General features: G+C 43.4%; 1 protein-coding gene across 1 annotated transcript in view; it reads left to right on the top strand.

The window, feature by feature from the left end:
* The window catches only part of ATRN (attractin), a 191,262-nt gene extending 171,791 nt beyond the window's left edge, over nt 1-19,471 (top strand). The window contains exons 29-31 of the mRNA XM_062574488.1: nt 5,591-5,698; nt 17,775-17,889; nt 18,880-19,471. Coding sequence (XP_062430472.1) covers nt 5,591-5,698; nt 17,775-17,889; nt 18,880-19,004 — 348 coding nt within the window. The 3' untranslated portion in view covers nt 19,005-19,471. The remainder of the gene's footprint in view (nt 1-5,590; nt 5,699-17,774; nt 17,890-18,879) is intronic.
* The last annotated feature ends 6,085 nt before the right edge of the window (nt 19,472-25,556 follow it).

Raw genomic sequence — 25,556 nt, 5'->3', positions numbered from 1 at the left:
TGCTGGGCATGATTATGATAAATAACTTACTTATCTTAATCAGCCCTGGATTAAATATGTTCTGTCATTCTGGCATGAGACAAGTTCCCAGCAGCTTTGCTTTCTGGTTTGTTATAGTTTTGAAGTGTGGAAATGCCTGTTGAGAAGCATTTGAACATTAATTCCCTCCTCCTCTCTTTTTCAACATAGCCTGCAAAGTCGGTTACAAAACTAATTAGCCAACATTAATATGTGCACTGCTCTAGGGGCTTAAAAACTTAATTTTCAGTGATGATGGAAGTGTCAGAGAAAATTGTTTGTTTGTTGACTTACATGAGAGTTAATATAATTGTAGCTAAATGCTTAATTCATTTATTTCTGAAACAGGGTGGCTCATCCTCATAGAGTATTTATATCTTAGATGTTTATGGTTTTTTGCTGCCTCTTTTTTATTTTGTAGGAAACTCCATTGATTTCTCCTCCTTCCCCCAAGGTAGCCAAGTAACTATAATGTAAAGCAAAGCTTTTCGCATCAGGATATATTTTATTTCCTATTAATGTCCAGCTGCTGCCTGACTACCAGTCAGCGCCGGCTTCTTAGCAGTGCAGCCCGGCATCGAAATACCCGTGTACCACTGCAGCCACCGGGACGTCAACCCCTGGTGTTTTGGAAGGACGAGCTCGCTGTCTGTCCCCTTGACCGCAGCGAAAGCACCACGACTCCAGCTAGCACGTTGCGAAGTCGGAGTTAATAAATCTTGCCGCGAGAATTTTATTATCCTTTGTTGACGTATCTTCGGCGTAGGCAAGGAGACCTTTTGGCATTTGATTAGAGTGCGTGTTTGATGTAGTGCGCTGAGCCTTTGAGGGGATGTGTAAGAGGACTGACTCACTCGAGCACTTTACGGAACTGACGGCGTTAAGAAAATTGGTCTGGAAGAAGGAGACGACTTTGTTTTGTTTTGGTGTCACCCTCAGTTTAGCCTTGGCTGGGGAGGGAGCTCACCAGGTTGCTGAATCCGTGTCGGAGAACAGCGTCTCTGGCGCTCTTCATGGGAGAGGTGCGTGGTTCTGCTTGATGCAGAAAACACCAAATAGTCTATTCTGTCCTCAAATCTCTTTTTTTTCCCTCCCCTAAATATGTTAAATAATAGAATACAAATCAGTTTGTCTCCTTATCTTTACTTTTTCCCTCTCTCCAAGGCTGTTCTTTTCTTCTGTTAAGACTCATTGTCATTTAGGAGATCTTAGAGTTTTGGCCCATTCGACCAGGTTATCTTTACCATGCAGGCGAGATGGTGTGATCTAAAACACGCGGCTTATTTCAGAATATCCTAGCTCTTAACGCTGGCTGCGGACAGCATTGAGAACATGCCTGCTAATACCGCTTATCGATAACAGAGCGGAGCTTGGCATTTTGCGGCGGTGCAGAAATAAAGCCGCAGAAAATTAGTTCAGTGGGAAGCTGGCCGTAGCTTTGGCTTTGCAGCGCCGTGCCAAATGCACAGGAACCTCAACGGCTGCAACTGGAAATCCTCAGAGGATGATCATTAATCACACGTGTTGGATCAAAACGAAATACCAGGTAGCGTGCTCTGTGGAAGTCTCGGCAGCCGAAGGTCCTCTAAAACCTCTCAAAAGGGTTACGTCTTCTGGCTGCACAGAATATAGCTGTACTTCTAAAAACGACGCTATAGAGATCTCAAAGGAGCTGAATTTCAGCAATACTTTGAAGGCTTCAGTCTGCAAATTTCCTGACTAAAGGTATTAATGAGACTTGTCTCTCTTGCCTCTCTCCATTTTTAAAATTTCACCTTCCTGGACACGGGCTAATGGTACAAGACATTCCTAGTGGTATCTTGCTGGTGTTTCTTACTGTGGTATTAATATATCCTGTCCATCGGGAATAGCTCGCTTCCTGCCTTGCGGGATCCTCTTTGCTTCTCTTTTACTCTGCATTAAAATGAAAGGTTATAAATGCCCCTTTTTTAATTAGCATGCCTGTTTTTTTTTCCCCCTCCTTGAATTGCCATTTTTTGGAAAAGTTGAAATAAAATGCTCCTGTGGAAACTTGCGTTCGTTACACGTTACGGAAAGCTCTTTTGGTCAGCTTTCCAAAGCTGTAACCGAAATCCAAAGCGCGGGGCTTTCATCTAGAAAAATTGGCGTCCTTCCGTGCCTGAAGATACCGGAGGCCGATCCCGAAAGACGCCGGCGGCCTGTGCTCGTAAAACAGGCTCCGTCGGGGGCAGCTGGTTAGATTGATGGTAACAGATTAGTTGCACAGAAACCAGTGACTGGTTTATCACTGCGAACAGGATGGTCGAGCTCTCCGTGTCAGAAAGCGCGGTGTAGCTTGTATTAATCAATTAAGCCGGCAACCCGCGCGGCTGTTTTTCTTCTGCGCGGGAGCCTGCGCGCCGTTGCAGGTTTCCCTGAATTCGCGTGCTTGTTTTCCCTCGCATCGGTAGCACGGTGTTCATCCCGGATTTGCCGTTACTCCGCGCGTACGGATTTAAAGAGCGCTGCTTTTCTGCAGCGTTTGCTCCTGGATCTGCACCTGCAGTCCCCGTGCGCTGAGATGAGCAACCACAGTTACCTTCCTTTTTCTTTTGCTTTTTTTTTTTTCTCCTTCCCTGCCCCCTCCACCACGTCCTGTCGACATTATTTATTGTCAGGTACCATTAGCGTTTGGTTGCAGCAAAACCTTCGGGCTTTGTTTCAACTCTTCTCCTGCTGCGATTGCTTTGATTTGTAGTTCTTGAAAGGAGTTTTTCCTCCTGATAGTGGCAGCAGGAAAAAAAAAAAAAAAAAAAAAAAAAAAGCAAGCCATGCAAATGAAAGTTATGCAAGTTCTTATTTTAAGATGATGGTTACTTTGGTGCTAAATACCCACGGTGCATTTCAGTACGCATTTTTTGGTGTGCTTTGATAGAAGGCTGTCAAATGTTATGTCTTTAAGATCTTTATCAGACCTGAGTAGTTAACAGTATCCCAGGTTGTCCTATTAAGCGTGTGATCTAGAAACCAAAGCTTTGCTTGAGGGAGTGTTCAGGTTTGATTTCCTGTTTTTAAATCTCAGTAAATCGTTAGAAAGGGGATGGGCCACGTTCAGGGCTATCTTAACGGTGACTGCGACTGATTTCTAGTGACACACGCCGCATCTTGGCAAGGGAAATGCCACAACTTCTCCCTTACAGCCTGATAAATGTCTGTCGATTAGAAGTTTGACGGACTAAATAAATAGTGAAGAATATAGACAGGCACAGGTTAGACGTGCACAGTGTTTGCTGTGGGGGCAAAAGTGACTTCCTGGTTAAGGAGCAATTATTTCTCAAGTTTATTCTGATTTTTATAGTGAACTTGTTTGGTTATATGACTTTTGCTGCAGCAGGAACCAGCATAAGGAAAAGGATATAATTCCTTGGGCCTTTGCTTGGTGAGTCGTGGGGTGCTGGCGGAGGTGGACCTTTCCGGTTTTGCCTGGGCTTCCTGCTGCCTTTGCGGATCGGAAAACGAAGGCAGTAACATCTCCATCAGCGCTGCTTTTCCCATCGCTGGTGTCTTAGCACTCAGAGGCAGCTCTGCTTTCACGGCGCTGCTCAGGATTTTATTTCTTGAAGCTACTGTTGACTTCAGTAGGTGTCATGTTGCCGAATTGCACATTTTCCGTAGTAAACTAAACTTGCTTCAAAGAGCTAATAGCTTCTAGTTTGTAAGTCATCTGGACATCTTCATCAGGACAGCTTGTTCTTTGATTTTATAGCCATTAAACAAAGCGCTTTATGATAGCTGAAGGGGACAATTGCGGGAACAACAACCCGGCAATCTGTTTCACGCTTGCTTTAGTTTGCAATCTGCTAGGGTGCTTTAAATATGCTAAAACTCCTTGAGTTCTTTTGCCCAAGTGTGAGGTCCACGCAAGTTTGCTTGCAAATGCTTACTACATCTCCATTTGTGTGAATTTATTGGGGTTTTTTTTTTGTTTTTTGTTTTTTACTTTGTGACACTATCTACAATCTGCTCTGGAATACGTTTTTTTGATCTTTCAGAGATTAAGCAAAATTTTGTCTTTTGCTGAATTTCATGAAATTTTATGTTTTATTAGGCTGAGAATCCTAGAAGCTATAGACCCATCCAGGCTTAGCTATATTGGTGCTGTCATGCATCCCTGCTTCCTGGCCTGATCTCCAGGATTAGAGAGAAGACATCTCAGTTTTCTACACACCAAAAAAACAAAAAAAACAAAAAAAAAAAAAAAAAAAAAAAAGAAAGAAAAAAAAAAGACTTCTGACAGAGAGAAGAATGCAGAAGGTTTATGAGTTCCAGAAAATAGTGATGTGCCTAGTTTTGCCCAAATGCTCTGGATAGCAACTTCTTCCTTCTTGTGTGCTGTTTGTCTTCCCTCGACAACTGGAAGCACAGTGGATTTTATGGTGTTTAGACCCTTTTTACTGCTATAAATAGTCAGATGGTGCTTGGAATGATCAAGTTACCCAGTCTTAAGAGGGAAAGGGGGCATTTGACAGTGTCTCAGTCTAGCTTAAAAAAATAGATATAGCAAGTAGTGTTGCAGTTAAGTAGTGATGGTAAGTGGGTAATACTGTGAGCTCTGCAGCGTGTCAGCTGAAGGGTTTAGTCAATACGCTGTACTTGAGGGAAGGAGTAGAAGCTTTTTTCTTTTTTTTTTCTTTTTTTCCTTTTTTTCCTTTTTTTCCCTTCTTTTTTCTTTTTTTAACCAGATCTGCGAGGAGGTATGTCTCTTCCCTTATTAAATAGGGGCAGGGAGTCACATCACAGTTGTTGCTTCTGGGAATTAGGGTTATGGCTTCTGCATCCAATTACTGGTTGCGCAGCTTGCTGTTAGCGTTAGGGATCAGCCACTGAAACCAAAGAAGAGCGTGTCCGCAGCTAAAATGGAAATGCTCTTTCCAGCGTGGCCAGATAGAAGCGTCATTTCTCGTGTTGAAAGGGGAGCTGCAGCATCATGCTTAAAGCGCCTTGATTGTACAGTAAAAGGCATCCTGTGTCACAAGGGCTTGCAGAGATTTACCTGGGAAAAGGTTTTAATAAAATGTATCACAGCAAGGACATGCCTGTAGCTCCTTGCATTTGCTGCATTCACAAAGGAAGCAAATGATAAAAAAGATGATTATTCAGTAACTGCAACATTTTGCAAGTGGTGTTATAAAAATGCCAAACTTTTTCCTAAGGTAGTTAACTGCCAGATATTGATGATTTAATCTTAAATCTGTTCTTGCAAATCTTATGAAGTTGTTCTCATGCTGCAGAGACATGATGACCAGCAGCTAGTTTATCCCAGCTTGAGAAGTTACTGCTTCATGGAAACTTAAGCAGATGTGATTTACTTGGCAACCGATTTGGGCTAAGACAGTGTTGTTTAGCTCAAGTCGCAATAACTTGCTACACTGTTGTGATATGGTTGTCTACAATTATCTTTTCGTGCCCTTGAGCCTGTTAAAACACCAGGAGGTTCTTTTTCCACGTTAGTTGCTATCCCTTTGTTTGGGATAAAACCCCTCCAACGTGTGTTCCCTGATTTTTGTGCTGAAACAACGTGGTGATAATATTTTTCTGTTTATTAAATTAGCAACTGCTACGTGAGATGCAACAGATGGCAAGTCGCCCCTTTGCCTCCATCAACGTTGCCTTAGAAACAGATGAGGAGCCGCCTGATCTAATTGGAGGAAGCATAAAGGTGAGAGCTGCTGTTTTAGGATGGTCCTTGCCGCAACTACTAGCCGATGCTCGTTTTAAAATGTGCTTAATGCAGAAATGCAAAGTCTGCTATTTGTTATGTGCCTATAAGAAACTATAGGTCTGGGAAAGCCATCTGATCTTGTTTTCACTTAATTTTATCCCTTCAGGTATGCCTTTACAACTTTGGGGTTTAGGTAAAAGTTATATTGTTTGTAGAGTATGACGTGTTTTTTGCTTGCCTTGTTAGTTTTTATGCCTTGTAATAGAGAAGAATGCAGTTTTACACAGCAGAACATTTGGCTAGAAATAGCTATAGGGGCTGCAAATAGAAACCATTTTTTCTGCGATCTCTCAAAGTAAAGACGAATATAATTGTCTGTGTCCTGTGACAGCATCAACATATTTCTCGGTGTAAATACGTTCCAATGCATCTTGTGATGCACAAATAGCATGGGGAAACTGTTGTCTTACACGAAGTATGTTCTTGGACATAGCACGTAGTAGGTTTAAGAAAAACGTATTTAAAAGGAGAATAAAGAATCAAAAGATGTTTTTAGCATGATGCTTTCACTAGTAGACCTGTGTGGTAAAAGTTAAGAACCTGAGACCCTTTCGTCCCAGGATGAATGATTCCTATGATTGCCCCCTATCCGAGTGTTCACAAATTAATCATTTTTACTTCTCTTTCTGAAGTCAGAATATTCTGTCCCCTTTTGCAGATGTGAACCCTGGTGGGTAGAGAAAAGAAAGCAAAATTTGCAAAAGCATCTATTAATTTGGATTGAATGACTGGACAAATGAGCTGATGTGGCCCTGGGGCCTTTCCCCTCGCACGTTCTGGGTGACTCCACTCCCCTTGATTTCCATTTGAGTCCAGAGCCCTCCGTTTTCCTGAGGTTTCTCATTCCTGTATTTTGTTAGGGGGATGATACATATTGGAAATCATTAGCTGCTAATGGTTCACTGAGACCTCATTTGAAATATGCACTTGTAAAATTGGGCTGTCGCCCAGCAAATTGGAATGAGCTTCCTTGCTCCGTCGGGGAGGACATGTGATGCGTGTGGACGTTGCCATCAGGACGGGGTGAGGCTGCCGTTTGGGACCGATGTTTCTGTGGGCAGTGGGGTATCTGTTTGGTGGATTTACTTGTTGACTTGAGCCTTTCAAGCTGTCAGTTGAACAACTCTTGTGAGCACTAAAGCATTTTAAGGGATGTAGAGCAGCAATATACAGTGAAGATATAAATACTGGAGGAGTAGTGTGACGGATGGGCTTAATTTCATCAGGATAGGGTCAGTATACTTGTAATGATATTGCTTACTTTCACCTGTTGACCTATTTAATATAGGTGCCACACACTTAATTACAAATGTTCCTCTTGGTTTTGTTAGTCTGAGGAAAAACATTGACAGGTTGCTTGACTTTTCTGTAGGACAGCTCTTAAAACAGTAATGTTGAAGGAATAAGGTGAATAAGGTTACAAGCAGAATGAAAAGAAAGTCCTTGTAGAACTCAAAACAGAGTTTACAAAGTCCTGGCTGCTATGAATTATTACAATTCTTCTGTAACTTTTTGCAGGCTTTACAGTCTGACCTAAATTGATAGTAGTGCGGTGGGAAGGAGGGATGGAGGAAGAGGAAAACTTTGTCTTGATATTTGCTGCTTAAATGCAAAAACTAAGTGTCAGTGAGTTGAAAGCTGTATGAAACCAGCTGTCCTGCAGGCACTTCCCCTTTCCCTCTTTTCATTACTTAATTTTCTAGAAATAAGCTAACCAAAAGCACCTCTCCTGTAGAATTAGGCCAAAACAAAGCTGTCCCAAACTTTTTGCTCTCTTGGACAGTTTGATCCACAAAACTATAGAGAAGATAACAGCTTTGAATGATCTTAGTCCCTGACTGGAGTGTTATTTTTCTTCTTGTTCAGCTTGCAATGCGTCCTCTGCTTTGTTTGCTTTCTCCTCTTTACCTCTCTGCTTTTTGTTTTCTTCTCAGTTTCTTCTTTGATTAGAGAAATGTTGAACTCCCGCTTTTGAAGTGTTTCCATAGATAGCAGTGCAGACAGGATTTCATCTTTCTCTTGCTTGCAACTGAATTTCCTTGCTTGCCTGCACTTTCCATATCTCTCTTGTCTGACCTCCTGAAGTTACTCAAGGAGTGATGGAGAAGCTGCTTTTAAGCATAATGAGCAAGACCGTGGACAGATGTCCTTGTTTTTCAGATCCAGAAATTGCTAGCAACTGCTAATTATCCTCTCAGCTGATACGTCAGCGAAGCAGTTCATACAAACATTTCTTAATCCACTTCAGGGAGAGGTGAAACAATCTAATTCCGACAAAGAGCAAAAAGCATTTACAGTATCCTGAAGTCAATTAGGGAGCATTCAGGTGGGCTGCTGTGCCAGCAAGTAAGGTATCTACTGATGGACCTGCGTGCAAAACAAGGATGCTTTTCCAATGACAAGGAGAGTAGCTAAAATTTCAGATTTTTTTTTCTTAGTTGTACCTTGCAAAAATTGGGTGGGGAAGGAAATATGTTTTAAAATAATAATCTGGAGTCCTTTAGCAAAGTTGAATTAGCCTGGACAAGAGAGGAAGGGAAGGATGCTGGTGGCTTGTGGGGAACTTGGGGAATGACCCTTTTGAGATGATGCAGGCTGTTGGACGCTGCGTGGAAATGAATGTCATTAGAAAGGAAAATGTAGTCTGGTTATGGGGTCAGCTTCTGGAGTTTTGTTTCTCCAGCCTTTTCCACTTGCATGGGATAAAAACTCTTAGCAGGAGGGAGATGCAGGAAGATGGGCTGGACTGATTTGGATGTGGATTTTCATTTTCTTTCTTATTTTACGTCTGTTCTGCTTTATCTGTTTATTTGTTCTTTAATTGTTAGCTAAGGAGAGAGTGAAGAAAAATGTCACTAAGCTGTTGGACTGTAAGCCAGTAGCTCTACCATTTGTTGTGTCAATAATTTGAAAGCATTTCATTTTTATACAAGAAATCCAGACTTGTTATCATAAATGCATTGATGTTTTTCTTTCCCCATGTGAATCAAAGCCTTTGTTTAATAACAAATGTATTGGAGGGTTACAAAGGAGAAGTGGGAAATGGGATGCCTTGTCTGCAAGAGATTAATTCACTTTTCCATTGTGCGTAGCCAGTTGGCAGCCAGTGTCAAGCTAGTTCCATCCTAAGCTAATGTTTTCCAGCTGGACAGTATTAGAACCATGTTTTCAATTAGTATTTTTCCTGGGGTACTTAGAAGTAATAGAAAGTGATTTACCTGCAGGGAAGCTATTCATATTAGTCTGCAGCTAGGCAACACATAACTAGCTGCTTTGGTTTATTTCCTATTCAGCAAATACCTGGTGGATCACAAAACTACTGCTAAATTTACTTAGTTATTACAAAATTCATTGGCTTTTCTCTGCGGCTTTTTGAGAGTTCGGATGTGCTGCATGGTGCGCTTTCCTAAGAATATTTAATGTCCCTGTGCATGTGGGACTCGTGCAAGTGTCTGAGCCTGAGTTACCTCTACAGGCTTTTTTAGGTCTTGTCATCTAATGGATATCGAATCTTGTCCCCGTGGTGATTTTTAGAAGAAGCTTTTCTTGGAAGTTGGAAAAATTATGATTTTGATGCTGATTTCTGGGTATCTTCAAGTTGGTAACAGCTGAAACTAATGCTTGCACGTTCCTGGGGAAAACATACATGCAGAAGTACTTAGCTTGAGCAAACACCTCCAGGATCAACAATAAAATAGTTGCATTAGAAACATTTATCCTTAAGTCGGACAAAATTGTCCTGGAAGCTTTCAGAGGATTTGAAAAATACCCTCATAAAACAGAGGATTTGCCTTGCAGGGATGACCTGCAGAGTGTTTAGGGCTGACCTGTAGTGTTTAGGGATTCAACGTGAGAAGCCAGTGCTAAGGAATGGCTAGCTTTGCATCCGTGATCGACAGGCTGTCCACATTTGTAGCTGCCTAAACAAATGAGAGACGTATTTGGTTAGGAAAATCATTCTGAAGTTCGGTCAGCATGTGGAGTGGAGTGGGCAGGGAATCTCACGGACTTATATGCTCTGTCAGCTTATGTTTCACATTTGAGTGGAGCCCTTGTGAGATTCCTGTTACCTCACCAGGCAGTTGCAACCATCAGCAATGAGAAGAAGAGCGAGTAGTTGGAAGTCTTACACCGAAGCGAGGTATATTTTGGGGAAGCTGTAGGGAGAACATTGACATTAAGGGTCATTTGAAATGAAGCATCATCCAGCTCCATCACTTCTGCAGTGTGACTTCTATGTTTTTACATTTAGTTCTGAGCTCTACCACGATAGGCACTTTTATGCAATGAGAGAAGGTCTTTGAAGAGCAGCTGAGGACCAAGGAACTGGTAGTGCTTTCGGCTCTGTTACACTGTTTTGGTTGTCCTGCTTGGCAACTCTTCTGTCCCCTTGCTTCATAGGTTATTAACCCATTACTACTCCAGCAGATGTGTTGATAGACCCACTTCTGTGGCCCGCTACTGTCCCAACCCACTTCACTTGAAAGCAGTCATACTGGCGTAAGCGTGCCAGTCTCTAAGTATTCTCCATGGCCAGTTGAGCTGAATTGGGAGCTCTTATGCCAGCAGGCAGGTTTGAAAGGACGGCAGACTTTAAAACAGTCATGAGCTGTGACATAAAAGAAGTCTTAAGTAGAAATTGCCATGCTGTTGAGTAGCATAGGAGGGGGTCGGAGCAAGTTAGGACTTTTCAAAGGTGATACAAGCAAGCCGAATTGGAGAGGTGTCCTTTGGAGAGCCTCAAAAGGACGTGTGGAAGAACCCACAATAAGAAGCGGCGTCCCTGCGCACCCTTTACATTTGGGGTTAATTCTGCTGGTGCCACTCCGCTTCCTAATCCGTAGCAAACAGATCGATGCCCTCTGAGGAGGTGCTGTGCTGTATGGAGCTACCCATGGGAGGAAGGGAGCCGTTAACTGCACAGCTGAGGCGCGTAAAACCGATTTGAATTTGGTATCTTTGGGCAGTGATCTGTGCTGTGAAAGCAACAAAAATCACCTCGTATAACCTTCACCTAATGAATTATTTCCAGGTAACTCATTTTATATTCGGGGGTTTTTTTTTGTTGTTTTGGGCTTTTTTTTTTCTGCTGCAAAATTACATGCCTTGGGAAAACTTCAGCCACTTTCACGTGCATAGTAAATATTTGGATGGAACCTATCTTGAGATCACCCAGGTCATTTGTTAAGCCCACCTTACGTTTGGGGAATCTTTGGCCGATAATTGGGTTGAGATTTAACTACTCTTTACATTTGAAAATGAAAGTTTTCAGCAGAATGGGCTGTGATTTTAGCTGATAAAGAGGAATTTGCTGCGGGGAGAGGAAACGGTGCAAAGCTTCCCACCAAAGGGGGAGCAGTGTTTAAGCTCCTTTTTTTCCTCTGGCACAGATGAATGTGTCTCTGATTGAAATACTAATCATTCTAGGAGTTTCTCAAAAACATTTTAGGGCACCTATTTGCATTCCTTTATGCTAAGTCGTTGATTTGTGCATCTAGTGTTTGCAGTCTTTATCCGAGTGTCCTGCTGCTCTCTTCACTTGCACTTTTTCATGTGGAGAAAAAATTAAAAGTAGTCAAATGGTTGAAAAGACCAACCAAAAGAATTCTGCCTTTTCACTTGTCCAAAATGAAAATAAATTTCCACCCTCGGCCGTACATATTTCGCCCGGCTTTTAGACCCGTGGCCTTGTCCATCCCATCTCCTCCCTGAGGCATCGGCAGGGAATGGAAAGAGAAACGCGAGCGTCGGCTGACGTGAGTGGAAACACTGAAAGCGATGGCATGAAATGTTACCGTTTCAGGGTGAGTGGTTTTGAAATGCAAACTTGCCTATCAAAAGCTTTTCCTTCCCGTGGAGCCCGGGCGCACGTGTGGCTGCTTCGACAGCGCACGCTTTCGACGTAGACCGCGGCTGTCAGGCGCAGCCCGTTCCCCAGCCCCTGCATCAGTCCTAAGGTAGATATCACAGACAAGGTAAATGCCAAGTTTTAATCTAGGCTCATTTGCCGCAAATTATTGCGGGACGCTCTTTCGTCTCCGTCTTGGAGGATGCACGTATTGCCCTGGCAATATGATTTTTAAAACTTAGTATTATTTTTTTTTAATAGCAAATTACTTGCAACTTATTTTACAAATGTTCAGTCAGCTATTAGTGGCACAAATTAAAAACTTGCAAGTGGAATTTCATCCTTATTCTACACAGTTAAATTGTTTGAAGAAGTGAAATCAAATAATAAAGTTAAACTGTTTCGATAATGTGCCTCCTCTCCTCGACCATAATTTCTTTACTGGAAATTGAAAACCATGTAAAAGTTGTTTGATGAAACCACAGAAATATGTTTTCTTCTAAGGGGAAAAAAGTCTCTATAGTATTTTTTTTAATACATTTTGAAAAGCAAGGCTTGAAATGTGTTATAGAACCCAAATAAAATTGATGATGTGTTTTTTAAATTACACAGAATATTTATTGTTCTAGTTATTAGTTTTATGTGACATTGTTAACCTTAAGAGGCATTGAATGTAAGCTGCATAAATAGAAATAATTAGGTGAAATAAAAAACATGCAGATTGAACGTGGCACAAGGCAACTTGATTGTCAAGTGCATTAGGCTGTGAAATCAGCTCCCAAGGGAGTTGATGGTACGTGCCACACCTGGGTCGCTCAGAAATAGCCCAAAGTACTGGGAAACACACTGTTTTTGTAGAAAATACTGCTGTAGGAGGTGGGCTAATTGGATGACCTAATAGGCCTCTTACTGCTTTTAACTTCGATAATTGTTCGAGCTTCCCACGTATTAAGTACATATCAAAACGCATGAACAACTGAAATTGCTCCGTTTTTTTTTTTTTTTTAATGTTGTTTTTGGCCAATAAAGTCGTTTGTGGAAAGTTGCGGAAACCAGATTTTTCACTACCTCCGAGAACAACAGGGTTGTGTCACCACTTAATAAAATGCTAACTTTATATTTTCAGCCCCCAAGAGGGGGTTCGCGGTTTCTGAGTACTGCCTGATGCAGAACTCGTGACCGCGCTCCCCGGTTGAAAACCAAGCGCTGCGGCACACCTTCCTCGCGAAGCACGTTGCCCGTGAGAGGTGCGCTTAAATAAGCATGCAATGCACTGAGAGATTTTTGCTATTTTTTTTTTCCAGTCTTTGCTTGACATTTGCGCTACTCCGGCTCCTTGGGTTGTTTTTCAACAGTCTTTCCGTTGTCGGTTGCTCTGCTGCCGTGGGTGAGCAATGGAAATCCATCGCAGGAGAGAGGTTTAGGTTTTCAGCTGGGCAAAACTGTCACTCCAGAGTACTCACACCATTTCTTTTAAGGACAAGGAGTAGCTTTAGGGAAAAGGGCCTGGGCTGATAGACCGAGGTGGGGGCTGCGGTCGCCTCTTCGTAGCCCAAATGCATCCACGGCGATGCAGCTCCCGCTTCGCTGCCCTCCATCGTGGTGGTGACCAGAAGGGAGCCGGACTCCTGGCTACAACTTTTGCTTGTCGAGGACGCGGCTCCTTTCTGAGGGGCTGTCGGACGGCATTTGGCCGGCACGAGCTGACCCCGTCCCCTGAAGAGGGGATGCTTGTGTCCCGTTAGCTGCCGTCGGTGGCCCCCCCGGTCCACCGGCTGGGCTGTCTCTCGCCCCTCTGTCCCTGCTCCCCGTGTGGCGTCCGGGCTTTTCAGGCACTGGGCGAAGCAGTCGGCGTGTGCCAAGTGGCTGAGGGATGCACTTGATTTGCATAGATTTGAATAATGTGTACTTTATTGTGCTATTCAGCCTTCAATAAAAAGGAATGGCTTATGTAATTCTACAGTGGATTTATCCAAGCGCTCCAAATGAAGGTCTCTGGCAGAGGCTGGTTTTAACCCTCTGAAGAAAGATGCTACAAAGTTGGAACATCTGTGTCATTTTTTTTTTTAATGGACAATTAGAAGCCAACTGCCAGACTTCACGAGCAGTTGCAATCTCCAGAGAGAAGACTTGACCTTTGGTTCCTGAGTCCTCTCTGAACCCAAGTGTGGAAAAGCAGCTGGGATCTGCAAGGAGAGCATGCAGAAGCCCAGCGCTAGCAGGGGCAGCCGGCTGCAGGGGTGGGGAACAGAAGGAAGGCAGGAGCTCTTCTCGGGTCTCCCCATGAAACAGAAACATGTTGAAGCCTTCTGGCTTCTTCATTAGCTGCTTTGTGTTTGTGTTTCTATGTGTACAGTGGTAGCACCTACCTAGGTCGCATTCAGACATGAGTAATCATGTGTTGGGCCAATGACAAGGCCAACTTGCAGGTTTTGCCCAGTGCAGGTGAGAGCTGCAATCAAGATGTCCATTAAGCTGTTACTTGAAGTATCCATGTGTTTGTCTCCATGTCCCTACGGTCCCCCGGCACCGAAGCGGGGTTGCTCTGTATCTCGTCGAGGTCTCGGATGCCCTTTGCTATTGACTGATTTCTGTCTTGCATCGAATTGGGCGTTCCTGTCGCTTGGTGCGTGAGTCATTTCATCAGGCTGGGCTTTGCCTTTTGGTCCAGCTCGCACAAGCACGGAGATGAGATGCGCTATGAGTCACAGTTCAAAAAGCCAGTGCCTGAACCGCCGCTGTCAAAAACAAATTTTCAGGACTTTATTCTATATGCTGTTTTGCCTGTTATTAACTGCTGTTTGTCTCAGAAAAGCAGTTGGCTTCGGGCACTAGACCATTCCCCCCTCCTCCCTTCTAGATTTTAGATGAGGATTAGCTGAAACAAGGTGATGTTGTCCTTAGCGTATGCTTTCCAAATTAGCCTGCAACTGCCTGGCAGATTTTGGATGCATCATCAGAGAAATTGTATGTCCTTGGTTTGCATGATTAATAGAAACAAAAGCCTCCATGCAGTGAAATATTAACTTTTTTTTTTCTAAATAAAACTCAGCCCTTCTGAAGAGGTTGACGAGGGAAAGGAGGAATCGCAGAGCTACGTCCTCTACTTCTGCCCATCCACGGATCAATTACTTAGATTAAAAATTCATTGCAGCATGAGGGTTGGACTCATCCCTGTGAAATAACGTGGAACTTGAGGTAGCTGCATGTGGCCGGGGTCTCTGCTGTCTCTCGTGCAGGGGACAGCACTGGGTACCTGCTTATATTAGGTACTTTCAACACCCGTGACCCAGGTGGAGGAGCTCTTCCTGGGTCACAGTGGGATCAGGAGAGTAGAGGGGAAGAAAACATGTGACCCTGAGTAATGAAATAAAAATAAAAATCCTATAGAAGATGAAAGATCATGCCCGTAGAGACTAATAACAAGTTTCTGCTACAAGCTTGAGGGTTCATTAGTTGGAAAGGGCAGAGGAGGAGAAAGGACCCTGCTTGGAGCTGGGAGATGAGCTGAATTACCTTCAAAGTCCCGTCCAGCTCTGTGACTGCTGGCTGCGTAATGCGCCTTATTTTCTCTTACCTTTTTAGGACATGCAGGAGAATAAGGATGATGTGAGGAGGCTTGAAATGCTGCACGCCTCTCTCATCCCTTGTGGTCCAGAGCAGTGGGAGAGGTGCAGAGAGGGACCATTGGGACGCCTGGCGAACGGAGCGCTTCTGCGCGGAGGAGAAATCAAGAGCTTTGCTCGTGCAGATAAGCCAAGCGAAGGCCAGGGTGTCGAGCAGGGTATAGCCCAGGGAGGGAGCGAAAGTGCAGAAGAACTTGAGCTGGCTGAATAAATTTAGGTGGGAAGGAAATTAGGTTAAAAGAAAGTTCCTGGTCTCAGAGCAGCGCGATTTGGAAGCGCCGAGTCTCCGGAAAGGTCCGGTAGAGGTGACGGCACAGGCGGAAAGCGCAGCTGCTTTTGAAGCAGAGCGTCAGTGTTTTCGGCGCTAGCGCAGGGCCGGATTCGGCGGCGGCGCGTTCCCGCGTGCTGGCTGCGGGAAGGCGAGCGTGCCGCTGAGCGAAGCGCGAGGTTGCGGTTGAGCCGCGTGGCGTTCCGTGTTTTGCGCTGGAGGACGGGGCAGGGTCGCAGAAACGTTCTCGTTAAACCGGGAGGAGTTTAAAGAGAATGCATTAAAATGAGATTATGGGAGATAACCTCTTCCTGGCTCTTCCTTCATGCTGTTTTCCCCCCTCACCACCACTCTGCTGTCCTACACTCTCGGTCTTTGCTCACTTTTGTCAGTGCTCGTTCTAACACCAAATTCCTGTTTCCTTAGAGCGGAGTAAGCAGCGTAGCTGGCTGTCTCTGAGCGGAAATAAACCTTGTGCTGGGTGCATCCTCCCAGTCGTAAGCTGGAAGTCTGCGCGCTGTATTTCTGCGGTTGCCTTCCCTGTGCTCTCTCCATTACCCCTGGTAATTGAGTCGCTGGTGGAATATAGCACAAGGGGATGCTTGGTTGCTTCGTGGGAAAAGAATTATTTTGAGTTTGCTCCCTTTGCTAGGGGTGGAGAGACGGTGTAGAAAGCTGCAGTCATAAACAAGGCAGGCTGCAGCTTTATTGTTATAGTCTGTAGCATGCGTATTTATCTACCTTGCACAGACTAACAAATCGTTGTTGCAATCATTATGGTAAATATGAGATATGGAAACAGTTTTAACTTTCATTTTGCTTGCTGTCATCTCTTTTTTTTTTCTTTCTTTTTTATTGAGCAGCAGTAATTTAATCGCGTTTGTTTGACTCCTGTTCCTCTTTTTCCATGTTTTGGGTTGTATTGAGTTTCTGTTGTGCGGTTAAGTACAGCAGCACAATCTTATGCCTAATGAAAAAAGCAATAATTATTTCATTAATACCAGAGTGCAGTTTGTCCACAACCAACAAGAAATTAGAAAGCACTGTGTGTTGGATAAAGTAGTTTTTCTAAGGCGGCGGCACTCTGTCGTACCTGTGCTCATAGACTTGCATTCTCAGCTGCGTGGTGGAACATCCTACAAAAATATTGGGCGTAACTGTGTGGGGTCAGGGCCTGACTCGGGTAAGAGTACAGTTTAGTTTCCGTGCTGTGCTGTTGGCTTTTGAAATGCCATTGAGCATGTCACCTCTTTTTTTTTTTTTTATTTTGTCTTTCTACTAGCACACGCCACGAAATTTACTGTTGGTCGTTCAGATGAAGTCTTTGCTATTAATGAAGAATACGGTGGGGTGGAGGCGGGGGTGATTTTGTTGGACATTGAAGGTGCCCGTTCCCACTGATGCCCTGAAGGGGAAGGTGTCGGGCTGCCCATCGCGTCTTTATAGTTGGCAGTGCGCATTTCATCTGAAAATCTTTTGTGCTTATGTTCATAACGTGAGTGTGAAATGTCCATATTCAAAGTAAACAGGCTTCAGTAATGCCTGTAGAATAGTCGCCCTTAGGGTAAGACCCACGTCACTGAAACCTGATGCAGAGCCACAACCCACTGATCCTTCCAGGCCAATCCTCTACTTTCCAATTTAAAAAATTACAGTGTACTCCAATACACCGAAGAATGTTGTCCAGAGCGATCTGGGAGGCCACTGGAGACGGAGCATAGTCCTTTGGTGGATAACAGAAATGAAGATGAAATTGGGGGGCGAAACAGCTTGAAGCTAATGAGAATGAGACAGAGGATGGTTTGGGGGTAAATGTTCTGCACGGCGTTAAGGCATACGGTGCTCTGAAGGTGTCATGTGGCGTTAAACTCTTGAAATGGAAGTAGAACTGTGAAATTACAGCAGTCTCGTCCACCAGTATTTGTGATACGCTGCCAATGCTTTTGAAGATAGCAGCTTAATCCCATTGTTTAGCTTAAGCTGCTCCTTCATTTTTGAGTTGCAGGAGAAACGCAAGCCATGTGCCATGCTTGCCTTTTTTAACGGCGAGATTTTATTAAGTAAATGTGTTTTTTTTATGATGACTAGGATTTTGATTGTTAATAACATTTGTTTTAGTTGTGCTAGCTATGTGCTGGCCACTCGCCAAGCGCAGAAACGTGGTTCATGCCCTGAAGCTTGTACAATCTGAAAGAGATGAAGCTGGGGGAAGAGGGAGGGTGTAACACGCTGTCTAACATTTGTTCCTCTTTCTTTCTTTCCTTGCTGCAGACTGTACCAAAGCCTATAGCGCTGGAGCCCTGCTTTGGTAACAAAGCAGCGGTTCTCTCTGTATTTGTGCGGTTGCCCCGAGGACTTGGGGGTATACCACCACCTGGACAGTCAGGTGAGGAACGTTACTGTCTCTCTTGGCTCAGTGTTAACTTTTGTGCTCCTTCCTCAACATTAGAGATCGACGTTACAGCTTTGGTCTTAATCCTGCGGTAAGAGGTACACTTCAGCTTGTGTGGATGTGCTCAAATTATTTTAAAGTAGCTCGCTTGAGTACATTTGCCTGCACATCTGACATCTGGATTACAACTTTATGTTATGGGGTGGAGGGGGGAGGAAAGGGGACCTGGTATGGACAAGAGTTCTCACTAAGCATGTGTAAAAGTAACTTGTCTCCCAGTGTATTCCCTTCTTTCCTAGCTCCATCTATGGAGAGAGACCCAATCCTTCCAAAGCATCCGTGATCTGCTTTCAGTAGCTCCAGACAGTAGTTTTCTCTGTCCAGCTTAAGGTCTCCCCTGTTCCCAGCCCCTCTCACTTAACCTTTCTTACAGGGAGACATCATCTCCTGGGCAGTTTGTGATGTAACTGGAGTTTCTCCAGATCCTGCTGAGCATGGTGGAGCAGAAGGTCTTAAAAGAGCGTTAGTTGAGTTTGAGATGAGGTGGTTTGGTTGGGAGCTATATTGAGCTAAACCCTGGGTGGCCAGTGGTGGTTTGCTTATGGTTATGCTAGGAGGAGACTGCAGAGAGGGCTGATGTCTGGGAAGTGTGGTGAAACCTCCATGCACAGGTGCTTCGAGGATTTATTCCAGCCCATCTACTGGTGCAGATAAAGACTCCTCCCTTTAATATCATGAGTATCATGTCCCTTAATTCCTCCAGCTTTTATTTCCAACCTTTTTTTTTTCCACTGCAGTTGCTTTCAACAGAGCGTGCAGTGTTTAAAAACTTCTAGAGTTTAATTTTTGAACCAAAATGCTTTTCTTGTTTGGTTGGTTTGTAAGAACAACTCAAAGAATGATGCTTGTTCTGTGACTTGGAGGGATCTTCTCAGCTGTGGCGGGAGCGTTTCTTTCTGTGACCGTTTTGTTCTGTTGCTCCAGGTCTTGCAGTGGCCAGTGCACTGGTGGACATTTCACAACAGATGCCAATTGCCTACAAAGAGAAATCGGGTGCAATACGAAATCGGAAACAGCAGCCCCCTGCACAGCCAGGAACCTGTATTTGATGCATGGACATCAGAAACTGTATAGGGTTTTAAACAAAATGGAAAAGTAACACCGAGGAGGAGGAGGAGGATTTTTCAAGTTGTGTCACGAGAGACTAGAAGCAGTCGGAGAAACACAGCTTCCTTGAACCCAACCTTTTCTCTCATCTACGTGATAGTTGGCTTTATTTGACAGCTGCTCCACTTAAGTTTTACTGACACGTGGCTTCAGATTGCTCCTTTGTTTTTTTCAAGTTTAAAGTGAAATGATTTTATTGCAGGTCCGGTAACATCCGATCCACCTCCATTCATGGTCAGTGTAAATAGAACAGTAGTCCAATATGAATGACACTCAGGTTTATACATGGAAAGTGCTTTGTAGTTCATGTATTTATCAAATTGTACAAAAAAAAAAAAAAAAAAAAAAGATGCAGTGTTTACAGGTGTCGGCTCTCAACACATAAACACTACTATTAATCTTCAAAGCATCTTCATCCTTTGTTTTCATTTAATGTATATGTTTATTTCCACATTATTTAAATGGATCTCTCTTCCAGATACAGTTTTTCTGTAGTCATTATGGTCCAGAACATCAGGCAGGTAAAAGCTAGGGTGATACAGAGGTTGATGTTGCATGTTGCTCAGACCAAATGTAATACCTGTAGAAGTTTTGAAGGACTCAGGGTTTACATAGTCTTAACCTACTTGGAGTACACACACAAGTGCCTAGACTTGAACAGATCTAGGGAGTGAGGAGACTACTACATATGTTTCTTTTTTCTTTCTTTTTTTTTTTCTTTTGCATAATTATGTTCATTTTAAAAGAATATGTATGTAGTCACCCAAGGCAATCTGTGCTCTTTGTAATGTATCACGTGCAGTCAGGGGAAAATGGCATTTTCCTGACTGAGAAATACTCAACCAGGTGGAAATATCTGGAGGGAAAGTAGAACTGAGTTTCAGTGTCTCGTAAGAAAGCTCCTGGTTTCACCAGCGCTCTTAATAGAAGCAGTTTGTGTTCCAGGCCAGATATATTATATTTCTTCTGAGTTTCTCTGCCCATCTGACCTCTTTTCCTTCCCCTTGCCCTCAGACTGTTCTTCTGGACAAGAACTGAGCTGTGCCAGTAGTCGAAGGTGCTGCTCTTCAGCAATAAAATTTACTCCGTCTCCTTACAGGGTGTAAAAAAGCAACACTCCAGGTGCCAGATCATCTGAGGATCAAGAAAAATTAAAAAAAGCAAGCAGAGCAGCTTCATTTGGCCACAAGTTTGAATTCTAAATGGTGAATTATGGATATTTCCCCTTCAGGTTAGACTGCCGTTGAAGAAGGTGGCTTGTCGGTGAAGGGAAGTGGCTTGGAAACAGCAAAGAAAGTCTTGGCCTCTGGGGGACATGTCAGATGCTTTCCGAAGCGTCCGGTTAGTTGGAATTAGGTTTTGATTCTCAAGGTTGGCCTTAGCCCGTAGGCCTGTGTGTGCCGCTGCCCGGCATCGCTGCCGGTTGCAGAAGCCGGGCGGTTAGCTGAGAGGCCACGTGGTGCCGTGCCGTGGCCGTGCAAGGTTGTGGTGTTGAAGCTGGCCGAAAGATGTTCTGCTAAGGTGCCAAACGAGGCGTGTAATTGCTGCTTAATCACTGCAAGTTCGGTTTCATACAGGTCGCTGAGTCGTTGGCCTCTAAAGAGGGCGTCTAGTATTTATTAAATGGAAAAATAGCAGGTTGAGGGACGCCAAGGGAAGTGCTTTTTGCCATATAGCACCCTTTTCCAAAGCGAAACTGAAGTACCTGCATCTTTTTTAATGCACATTTAGGTTATCCGTCACATATCAGCCACTCATTCCTTCTGCGTTGGGTGTGGTGTTTTTTTTTTTTTTTTTTTGGTTTGGGGATTTTTTTTTTGGGGGGTGTTTTGGAGAACCTTTTTTGAAGTGTGGTATCACAAGAGAGACGTAAAGAGCGGTGCGTGTCTGCGCAGCGGCAATGCGGGAGAGCCTGCTGCTTTAACGACCCTGGCGGGTTATAGTTCTGATCTGATGTATCTTTTAACAAATACAACACAACTGCAGAGAAAAAAATACTGTGAAAAATGCATTTCTCTCTCTATATATGTATTTTTATTCCCCAATCTGTTTCTAAAGCAGAAGCTTATATGCCCTCTGGGGAAGGCACGTCAAAGGAGGGAATGGGCCGAGCTCTGGTTCTTAGAATGAAGGATTTTAGTCAGTTAAACTTTAGACGATGCACAGATTACCTCAGACAGATTCATCTCCGCGAAAGATTTTGTAACTTCTTAAGTGTATAGGGCTAACCTGACTAGGCTGTACCAGAGAAGTAATACTGGATTCAAATTCCTCCCTTATTAGTGCTCTGCATATTTTGAGTTCTGATGCACAGCCTCACACTTGGAGGTATCGTTTCTTGCTTCCCCAACACTTTTTTGGGGAGGAAAACTGCCAACCCTGATTCAGAAAACTCTTGCACTTAAGTCTCCATATTCAGGGCAGCACTTAAGCAGGTGCTTAAGCAGGTTTTCCAGAACGGAAAGGACTTTTGGAATAAGAGGCCCTGTGAGGAGAATCTGTTTTTTTTTTTTTTTTTTTTTTTTTTTTTTTTTTTTTTAACATTTAACAAAAATACGTGTTTGTGCCCCCAGAGCGCTGGATCATCTGGTCCTCAAAGACGTCCCCTGGAGCTCGAGCCGCAAAAGAGCTGAGCGCCAGCAATTCGAAACTCTGCGGTTTAGCAGAGCCTCCCCCCCCCCCCCAAAAAAAAAAAACATAAATAAGGGAGCAAGACTTATTTATATAAATAAACCAAAACGGCTCCTTTAGGATGTAGTTATGCTCTGCATCTTATCTCCATACTGATGAGGGAAAAAAGAGAAGTCTCATACATATCTCTGCTGCAAACAGTTTCATCCCAGCTTCAAGGTAAAACAGGGAAACCACGAACGGTGGGAGTGGATGGAGGGAGGAATTGCTGGTGGTTTGGCACCAAGCCGATATCAAAAGTGAAGGATTTGTGGGTTTATTTTGCTGGAGGTTGGCGTGCAGGGGGGAAGAGCAACCTTATTTCATGGGAGAATCTGTAAATAAATGAAAAATAACACACCGATTTTGCACTTGTACATAAACTATACAGTAGTGTGCAGAACATTGAAAGATTTAAAGTGTATATAAACCAGAAAAATATTGAATGTATTTTTGATGCATTTTAAATGATGTATGAGTTTTGTCTTAATAACTTCTTCGTATGATGAGCATTAGATAACTTTCCAGAGCTTTAAAGAAACATCAAATTATATTCCTGATATCTTGCAGTATAAAGCAGGGAGGCGTAACTTGACTTTTATGTATTCAAATGCGTTTCACTTAAATGTATAAGCAAAGTAAAATATGGCTCTTCCATTGGAAAGGAAAAAAAAAACACTTGAAAAGAGGTAATAAATGTACTTAAAGTAGTCATTACTTGGGGGTTTAAGTCAGCAGTTTAAGCCTCTATCATTAAGATTGTGCCAGTGATTTCCATTCAGGATCGCTTTTTGCCAGAGTTTATAACTGGTTGCAGTTCAGTGTTCAAGGTCTCAGCCCTCAGAGCATTTTTATTCTTTGAGAATAGCCTTTTCAAAAAGGGGGGGGGGGGAAATATCCCTAAATGTTGCGTTCTTCTTATTCTAGAAAGCAGCAGTGCCATTGCATCTCCAAATAACGTACTTTTTTTTCTTTTTTTTCCCTTTTTTTTTTTCTGTTCACCGTGGTCCGTGTTTTTAGCCCAGACTTGTCCCTGGATTGTTGTAGCCGCGAGGCGGGTCGGTGTGTTGGGTACGGGAAGGTTTATGGGATGCAGCTTTGAGTCATTGCCGCGCTCTCTAGGTTTCCAGTGTGCTGTGTTAAAAATGCCAAAATAAAGCTTTGCGTGATGGGGTAATGCCTGTTATTACCGTGAAGTCCTCGTGAATAAGGTAGCAGAATCTGATGGCGTGGTGCCGTTAGGGAACGACCGGCTGCACAGAGCCCCTCGTGGCGGATACGCGCTTCCTTAGCCGTAGTTTTCCTATTAAATATTTGCTCGGACGTGCTGGCGGTGATTTTGAGTTGAATTCATGCTTTTTCCATTGATAGGTGCTTAAAGGAGATAAGTTTCCCGTGTACTAGTAATGCTATGATAATACCTATAATGCTGTTTGTTTTTTTTTTTTTTCCTGCTTCTGCACCAGGATAAATTTTATTCAGTTTATTGCGTCATTCTAACACTATACATGAACCGTTGTTTGCGTGTCTTCCAGGTACTATGGTTCTTCAGACATTTCCTCTACATTTGTCATTGACTCCGCAAACCTCACCGGAAGAAAGGAGAAAAAAATATATATACTAAAATTATTTGTGGAGGAGTGTAACATACATTGGTCCATTTTTTAAAAAACACACACAAAAAAGGTTTTATATTACTCTGAAATTTGTGCACAATGTTCTTTACACTAGGATCCTTGAATTAATTGTATTCTGATTTTTTTTTTTTTGTTCTGTAATTATTTACAATTCTTATCTGTGTTCAGACTTGAGCTTAGTTTGTTAATATGTATAATTTAGCATTTCTTGCATTCATATGTAAATAGTGAGCAAGTATTGTAAACTATTTCATTGCTGGGGATTGTGGGTGTTATACATACACACATTTAGGACTGCAGTTTTTGGTATAATTTTTTGTATTGTAAAATAACAGCTAATTTAAAGCAGGAACGAGAAAATTATTGGGAGGTCTGTGCATTTTAAATACAAATGTGAAGTACATGTATATAAATAAAAGTAAATAATGCAAATCTTTCCTCTGAAATAAAAAGTAGATGATCTGGTTTAAAAAAAAAATAATGTTTTTCATTTGTTTTCTGCTTCTTTCCCTCTTTCCCTTAAAATATGGGGAAGAAAGAGCAGTAACTTGAGATGTTTGCAAAGAGTCCCAGCTGGGGTAAGGGTGATTTTTCATGGTGTCCTCACTGGTTGAACGGTTGTGGTGAACCTCAGGGAGCTAGTGCTTCTTACTGGTGTCTCCTCAAGCAGGCTCTGCTCCCAGCTGTACCAAGCCATCCTCTTCCTGGAGAACAAGGTCACCAGAGGGCTGGAGACCTGAGAAGACCACCACCTTTGGACGACAGCTTTCCACGGCCCTCTGTTCCCTGCATTCCTCATCTGCAGAAGCTGTGCTTCCTCAGCTTACCATTGATGGGGCAGGAGGCCCAGAGAGGTGAAAAGCCAGGTGAACCTCCTCTGGAGTGGTTGGCTTTCTGCCTACAACTAGCGATAGCCTTGTCTGTGATCCTCCTAAAGCTGTCTCTGAAGGGCTGTGGAAAGGAGAAGCATCCTAAAGAGGTCAAATTCTTAGCTGTGAGGAAAAAGGACTTGTCCTACATGCAGGTCACCTAGGATGGTCAGGGCCAGGCACACAAATTGCTTGTTCGAAACTCTTCGAAACTCTTATGAATCACATCATCTTTCTGGGTGCCATAGCCTGGTCTCTAAAGAAAATGGTATTTACTTCCCCAAAGCCCCAGAGAAGCCCCATAGAGGACAGTAAAGGAGAGCAAACCTTTACAAATGACCTAACCAGAATGCGTGTGTCTTCACATTAGACAAACATTAGACAAAACCCTAAGGAATTAAGTGTCTTAAGTCCTGAAGTGAGACTTGTCCTTCCTGTAAGAGCTTCTGGGAGAGCCAGGAAGCATTGCATGGGGCAGTGAGAGCAGCAGTCCTTTCAGGTTAGGAGGTTGTATCACTGCCCCGCTGCTCGTGGCCTCAGCGTTCAAGGTCTAAACGAGCTGAAGAGAAATTAAAATGTGTAAAATCTGTCTCTTTCCTTCCCACTACTAATTTTCCCAGTAAACTGCTACTTCCTATGAATTAGACAAGAAATCTGACAGCTGTAGAGATTGTAGCTTTGCTACTGATTTTGCAGACGTGTCAAATGTTGGAGCCAGCTGCTGTTCCAGATGCACACAAAAGCTAGGAGAGCAAAATTGGAGGTGACCTGTCATCTCCTACCCCTTGGAAGCCCATGTGCAGCACGTTCCAACATCCGAACAAATTCCTGCAGCGATGCAATCCGTCGTTCTCCATTTATTTTTATGTCGCTCTTCAACTTTGAAATTAAGCATTGCTGAGATAAAGCAGAGTTGAACCTGGCATTTATGTACTATGAAGGTTTCAGTCAGTGCCATCTCCTAAGACCGTTGTGCTACTTCATCCCATGGTATTAAATCTGGAAGTTGCTGTAGAGTCTTACTGGGCATGCAGGTCCAAAAAGCACAGCCTACTGTGTCCAGACCTGAAATGGAGTGGGCAGGGGGTAGCGGTTTTAATGCTAGTTTGAGTTCATTTTGGACAGTGGAGGCACTTTGAAGCGTTTTTTTTAAAGGCAGTCGGTTCAACTTGAGCACCCCACAGAAATTCTAGGCTGGAGGTAGAGCGTTCTCTCTCCTTGCCCACGCAGAAAGTGGGATTCTTGGCAATTCTTGGATGGGTTTCACGTCGCTGGTCTGTTGTAAAATCACCTTTTGGTACAGTGGAAGTATGAACAG

The sequence above is a fragment of the Rhea pennata genome, chromosome 4 (assembly GCF_028389875.1).
Source record: "Rhea pennata isolate bPtePen1 chromosome 4, bPtePen1.pri, whole genome shotgun sequence".
In the NCBI taxonomy this organism is placed as follows: Eukaryota; Metazoa; Chordata; class Aves; order Rheiformes; family Rheidae; genus Rhea; species Rhea pennata.
The sequence above is the reverse complement of the archived record's forward strand: the minus strand, read 5'-3'. Positions and strand labels throughout refer to the sequence as shown.